Source organism: Procambarus clarkii, chromosome 68, assembly GCF_040958095.1.
Source record: "Procambarus clarkii isolate CNS0578487 chromosome 68, FALCON_Pclarkii_2.0, whole genome shotgun sequence".
Lineage (NCBI taxonomy): Eukaryota > Metazoa > Arthropoda > Malacostraca > Decapoda > Cambaridae > Procambarus > Procambarus clarkii.
Window position 1 is genome coordinate 16,921,037 of NC_091217.1, and position 7,132 is coordinate 16,928,168.

General features: G+C 41.6%; 1 protein-coding gene across 1 annotated transcript; it reads right to left on the reverse strand.

The window, feature by feature from the left end:
- Positions 1 to 5,888: 5,888 nt before the first annotated feature.
- Positions 5,889 to 6,296, reverse strand: LOC138355663 (involucrin-like). The gene has a single exon (XM_069310986.1). The coding sequence runs from the start codon at positions 6,294 to 6,296 to the stop codon at positions 5,889 to 5,891; it is 408 nt and encodes a 135-aa protein (XP_069167087.1).
- Positions 6,297 to 7,132: the final 836 nt, after the last annotated feature.

The following is a 7,132-nucleotide window of genomic DNA, read 5'->3' on the forward strand; positions in this document are numbered from 1 at the left end:
AAAGCACATTTAAGAAATGCTGAATACGTGACGTGATTATTATTTTTCCCGTGAATCAAAATGTTTCGGACGTGGAAACTAATGTTGGGACGGAAGTACACTTTAATTCTTGTTAAATTTAATTAATTTCCAATCTAAATAAGAAATGCAAATAAAAACAAATTGTAGCCTTGGTAAAATTGGTTTTAATCTGAATTAGATAAAGAAATCTTCACCGCGTGAGACGTGGTGGATGATACCATAGTCCACCATCGATACTAGGTAACTTTTGGCTCTTCCTCGCTCGAAATTAATGTTGTTAGTAAATTTGATTTCCTAACAACGCATTTATCTTGCTGTGCTAGGGGTTAGTAATTTGGGTGTCGAAAACTTCCAACAATCCACCTCTCTTAAAATACACATGGGTTAGCCATCTTTCCTAACATAATCATGGGCCAGCCATCTCTTCTAACATACCCCCTGGGCCGACCATCTCTCCTAACATACACACAGGCCATCCAACTCCCCAAACATACACACTGGCCAGCCATCTCTCCTAACATACACACGGACCAGCCATCTCTCCTAACATACACAAAGGCCGGCCATCTCTCCTTACAGACACACTCGCCTGCTAACTCTCGAGTCATACACATGGGCCTGCTATCTCTACTAACATACACACAGGCCAGCTATCTCTCCAAACAAATTCACGGGCCAGCCATCTCTCCTAACATACACACCGCGGCCATCCAGCTTACGTAACATACACACGGGCCAGCTATCTCTCTTAACATTCACTAGCCAGCCATTTCTCATAACAAAAAGACTAGCCAGCGATCCTTCCTAACATATACACGGCTCAGCCATCGCTCCTAAGATACACACGAGCATGCCATCTCTGCTAACATAAACAGGCCAGCCATCCTTCCTAATATTCACACGAGTCAGCCATCTCTCCTATCATACATTAGCCAGATATCTCTCCTGAAATACACACTAGCCAGCCATCTCCCCTAACATAAACGGGCCAGCGATCTCTCCTAACATACCCACGGGCCAGAAATCTCTCCTAACATTCACACGAGCCAGCCATCTCTCCTATCATACACTGGCCAGCCATCTCTCCTGACATTCCACACAAACCACCCATTTCTCCTAACATACACTCGGGCCAGTCATCCCTGTTTTTTTTTTTTGCTGGGAAAATCCTGCGCAGGCCCTAAACCTCTGGCTGGCCCACTAAGTGTTGCTTGCTTTGGTTTTACTTGGCGGAGTATGTGTATTTATGACTCCTGTGGTCACTTCAGTTTGATTTTGTCCCATGTGTTTAACAACTTCTTCTGCTCTGTTGAATCCAAGTTGAAATCTTTATGAGTGTGTAACTCTGCACTATTAGATTATGTTCCAGTGATCTCTCAGGCATTTCTCCACAGTGCTGACATTTCCTCTCATCTTCTGGAACCTGTAAGCCTATTTCCCATGCACATGGGAAACCAAGCATGATGCGATGTAAGTTTACTTCTGTCGTTCTTCTGCTCCCTTTCATCAAACAAAGTGGTTCAAAGTTGGTTGAATTCTTGTACCAACCCGCAGATCCTGATGTTGTGGTCACTGTACATCTTTTGCATTGCTCGGTTTCTAATTACTTTCTTAATCTGTGATAGACTCAGTGGTATGTAAATGTTTACATTTCATCTCTTAGTTGCAGGTTTTGCAGCTTCGTCTGCAATGTCAATTCCTATTATTCCCACATGACTTGACACCCAGTTGATAAGTACCCGACGGCCTTGACGTTTGAGTGTTTGGATTAATGATATGACATTTGTGATCAGACGGATGTTATCACGTATGTGTTCTTGTTGCAATGTTTCAATGGCAGTTCTCGATTCTGTATATATGATAACATCTTGTCGATGTTAGCAAGAGAACGCTCCAAAGCCTTTTGAATGGCTAGCATCTCTGTTTGTAAAGTGGAACACCCATTTGAGAGTCTCTAACTATTTACATAGTTTCCTGCTTTAACTGCACCTTTCGGTTTCTTGTCTCTGTTGGTCTACTGATTTTAGCTGTGAAGTATGTGAAGCTGTCAGATGCGAAGTTTGCTTCTATATGCATTTGTGTAATATTACGTAGCAGATGAGGATTAGTCTGGTTCTTTTTTCTTGCAAGAGCAATAATTTTAAAGTTATATTTATAAGTGATATGATTCCCAAGTGGCTTGCATGAAGTCATGTATTTCGACGACACCCCTCTCAGTGACATGATTATGTTTTTTTGATATCGAATGTATTGATGGTGTTTATCGCTCAATGGGTCCACCTGTTGCTACTGGATGCTTTTCTGTATCAAGTTAGTGCTCCAGTTATTATATCTTTAAGTGAACTGATTCTAGTGTCTAGTCAATATCTTGGTCAGCATGCACGCAGCAATCCCTTTTACCCTGATTTCACTCGACGATAGCTTGGTTTCTATTCTTAGGTTCAGTATTTAGTCCCTCTGGGAACCCTCTGTTGTGACTCGCATTGCATCATTTGAATAACCTCAACGTTTGCCCATTGGCCAGGAGAAAGAGTGAGTAAGGCAGGCACTACATAATCAACTATGGAACGAACGGCGTGTATGTAAAACATTCTTAACACTTTCTGTCCCGCTCCTAGACGGGGCCCTGTGATTGCTCTCATTATATTCAGTCGTGATTTTGCTTTCTCTTTCAGATATTGAATTTGCTTATTGAATGTAATTTTAGAATCTATCCACACTCCGAGATATTGATATTGTGTAACCCACTGTATTGTATTGTGTAACGTGTCTTGAATGCGTAGGCGCCTGTCTAGAGTGTTGCCACCTAGTTTCATTGCCTTAGACTTCTGTGCAGATATTTTTAGCCCTAAAATTCTGCATTCAGTTGTTACTTTATCCACTTGTGTTTTATTTAGAAGTGAAGGACTTGTAATGACTAATGCTATACCATCAGCATAGTTTAGCAATTTAACCCCCCTCGGCAAATGAAGTAACGAAGTTTTCCATAAGGATGTTAAAAAGACTAGGACTGAAGACTCCTCATGTGGAGTCCCATTCTCATGCAAGTGGTAGGTCGACACTTGTCTTTGCAACTTTACTCTCGCATACCTGTTACTTAGATAATCTTGAGTCCATCCTATTATATTTCCCTTACACCTTTTTTAACTAAGGTGTGTAAAATTGCTTGCGGGCTTGCAAGTTCGAATGTTTTTTTCTAGATCAAGGAAGATGACTATATCCGGACCTGAGTTAACAGTTCCAAATAATGTTGCTATGTAGTTGGCAGTACCTACTCCTCTAGTAAAGCCAAATATGTGTTTATGCAGGTCACCAGTCTTCCACAGTAGCCTATTTAAGACCGTTCTGCACTTTTACTAATGCATGATGTTAATGATATGGGTCTGTAGTTGCCAGGTTATTTCGGCTTAGGAACTGGAATGATGTTTGCTTTCTTCCAAGAGGTCGGTAGTTTGCCTTGTTGCCAAGATACATTGGTATCGTCTCCCTTGTTCTCCATCAAGATCTGCATGTGCGATCATTGAGTATGGAATGTTATCAGTGTTACATACTCCTAGCTGAATACGTATATAAATTTAAAATAACTTGTTTTGTTCCATTATATCATTGCCTGTATATATACACACATTGTGTTTTTGTAAATTATCGTGTGGTGTGGCAGCGTCAGTGGAGACAGGAGCGCGGTTGCTTTGCACACGTCTAATACCTGTTAGATTCGGGAAGTTGGACCTGTTCAGTTTTGGGAGTTCCAGATGTCACTTTTATTTAGTATATATAATTGTTTGTTTACTATAATTAAACAGGTGGCATTGTACTTATATATTTTGCAAGTAACTATTATATGTAATTTGCATTCTTATGTGTTTTGAGAACAAGTGGTTGTTCAATTAGTTTTAAATATTAAAAAGTCCTTAGTTTCCATCCCTCATCCTGGATGAGGCAGAGAGGAGAGGATTATGGGTAGCGACAGAGCGAGAGTTCAGTAGCTGCAAGGGACTCGAAGGAATAACATGTGGGAGATAAGTCTGTTCACTTGTTGTTGTGCCATATTTTATTATGTTATAGTGGGATGACAATATTTTTTTGGTTTGTTGTATAAGTTAACTTTACCATCTGTGTTTTTATATTATACTGTCTTGAATATATCTATATAAGTTTTTGTATCTATTCTTCAGTTCTAAAGGAAGATTTTGATTTATGTGCTCATTACTTATCAAGGGGTTATACTGGTGACCCGCTTTAGAGAGCAGCAGTGGTATCCCTAGACGTAACTAAAGCTTGGCTGCTGTAGGGTCACGAGCCGTAACGAACGATAGGTAACAAAGAGCACCTGGTGCAGTGTCCCCACCACCTTTTTTGGCTTGTTTGGTGAAGGGACAGTCACATTCGTCATTTGTAGCTTTGCTCTCATTAATGGCTGTCAACCTCTCTTGTTTTAATTGTTCTTGCTGCCTTCTGACTATTGCTGGAAGCTGATATGAAGCCGCTCTCTCTGCAAATTGGAGAGCAAGTCACTCAGCCTCCTGCAATGATGGTTGAATACATGCCTGTGGTCGGGTTGGTCGACCTGATATGGTTTTAATCTGGAGGGAGCCATTCGGCCGAGCGGACAGCACGCTGGACTTGTGATCCTGTGGTCCTGGGTTCGATCCCAGGCGCCGGCGAGAAACAATGGGCAGAGTTTCTTTCACCCTATGCCCCTGTTATCTAGCAGTAAAATAGGTACCTGGGTGTGAGTCAGCTGTCACGGGCTGCTTCCTGGGGGTGGAGACCTGGTCGAGGACCGGGCCGCGGGGACACTAAAAAGCCCCGAAATCATCTCAAGATAACCTCAAGAATCTCAAGATAACCCAATATCTTGCAAAGACAACTATGTTCATTTAGAGTTTGACACCACTCAAACCATCTTGCCTCCTTTACCTCTCTAGAAACTCGTCTTGCTTCAGATATCAACGCTCTTAGCGATGTTCTTCCTTTTGGTGTGGAGTTTCTATTTAGATGTTTTCTGAAAATGTTGACTCTGTGGTTATGTTCTGTAACTTCATTACTATAGAAACAATAGTTCTTTCGTTTTGTGTTTCCTAGGATAATGATTGGAATAGTAATGGCTTCCTGGAGACTGGTATCGTGTATGCTCAAATCCTCAGGAGGCGTGAATGTTGTATTCCAATTTTCAAGTTCCTCTTGGTATATATAATCCAGTTTTTTAATTCCACCTATATTGTGCAGGTGGTGTAGGAGGTCGTTCTATGTTTAGTGTTATGACAGTAACATAGTGGTCACTGGTGATCACCGGGTCTTACTCCCATTTCGCCTAATGCTTGAGTGCTGTTGAGATTAATGTAAGATCAAGGGAACATCCTTGAATGTGAGTGGGTTTCCTAGTATTGAGAAGTGTAATTTCAAGTACTTCTTGCAGAGCTGCAACTAAATGGTGCCCATCTGCATTGGCTTGCCCAATCGCACCTAACTCTTGATGATGAATATTAAAACCCCCAGCAATAATTACATTTTCATGCATGGCCAAAGCAAGTACTGCCTCTGCTTCTAGTTTACGTCTAGGGGGCTTGTAGATATTGTATATGAGGAGCTCAATATTAGCCATATTCACTGTTACTGCTAATACCTCTGCTCCATCCCAACATGACATTGGGTCTATTTTCTTGCTGGGTATGGTGTTTCTAACTAGGGTCATTAACCGTCTTTGTCTTCCCTGTTCATACGGTATAATATAGTGCTGATATCTAGCTAATCTGAAGGACTTCGTGGCTGGGAAAAAGAGTCTCTTGCAAAACGATTATATATGCTTTCGCACTGATTGCGTCTTCCTGAAGGATGGGATTTTTATTTCCAAGACCTTGTATGTTTCACTGCAGTATTCGTAATGACCAGACGACGGTTTCAATTGGTGTTGTCTGTTCTAGTAGAACTCCTCTTCGGAATCGACGTTTATATTCTCCACCTCGCAACTCGTGTCGCTGCACATGGGACTGCACTGATTGCTCATGGTCATCCCCTGCATTGTTTGAATCTATCCATAACTGTTGACCATCGCTTTGCTGTTGGTATTGCTGCACATCGGAATGCATTGATTGCTCGTGGCCTTTTCTTGTGTTGTCGGAATCTGTGCATCTCTGCCATTCAGTGTTTCGTTGTTGATGTTGCTGCACATTGGGATGCATTGGTTGTTCATGCCCTCCTCTTGTATTGTTGGAATCTGTGAATCTCTGCTGTTCAATAAATCTTTGTTGAAATTGTTGCATATCAGAGTGCATTGTTGTCTGTCTCTTGTGTTGTAAGATTCTGTTGATCTTGAGTGGTCACTGCTTCTTGCAGTTGCTTTTGTGAATGTTAATGGTCTAGTGTCTTGACTACCCGACTGTTGTTGGTAATCTTGATGTCCATGTCGCGTTGTTTGCCTTCTTGTGCTTCGTCTTGTCTCAGACTGTCTATTTCTTGTGTAACTGTGTTCTGTTGCACGATCTTGTCCATTAATACGCAAGTTATTAATGCACAGTTTCCTGAGTCTGTTGTTGTAATGCTTTCTGAGTCATCTGTAGACAATTGATAATGGTCTCTGCCATGATCTTCACAATGCTTTTTCAGCTGAACCTCGGTAAAACTGTAAATTAGTTGTGTTGTTTCCGAAAGTAATTTATGTTTGCTTTTTTTGCTTTTGTTGTATTTCTGCAGCATTTTTGTGTATTTTCTGATTTGTAGTTGATAGATTGGAAAAATTTTGTTCTGTGTGAGTGGATCTCTGTTATTGCTGTGCACGAGTGTTCCAGACGTTGGTGTTGGTGTATGTAATGCTGGTGTGTGTGTGTTTATCCTGGCCTCTGCTGTCTGCACCTTTTCTTTCTGTGCAGAGCAGGTTGTGCTCCAGGCATGAAGTTTGCCTCCACAATTTGGACATTTTGTCTGTTGTGGTCTGGTTTACCTTGTGCTTAGCTATACAGCCTTCGGTTGAATGCCTCAGGCTGCACACTCCGCATTTCTCCTGTCCGGTGCAGCGTGATTGATGGTGGCCGTATTTCTGACACCTGTAGCGGCGCAGGGGTTCTGTGACGTATGGTTTCTGTCGGTATATTCCTCAATTTCCAAGATTGAG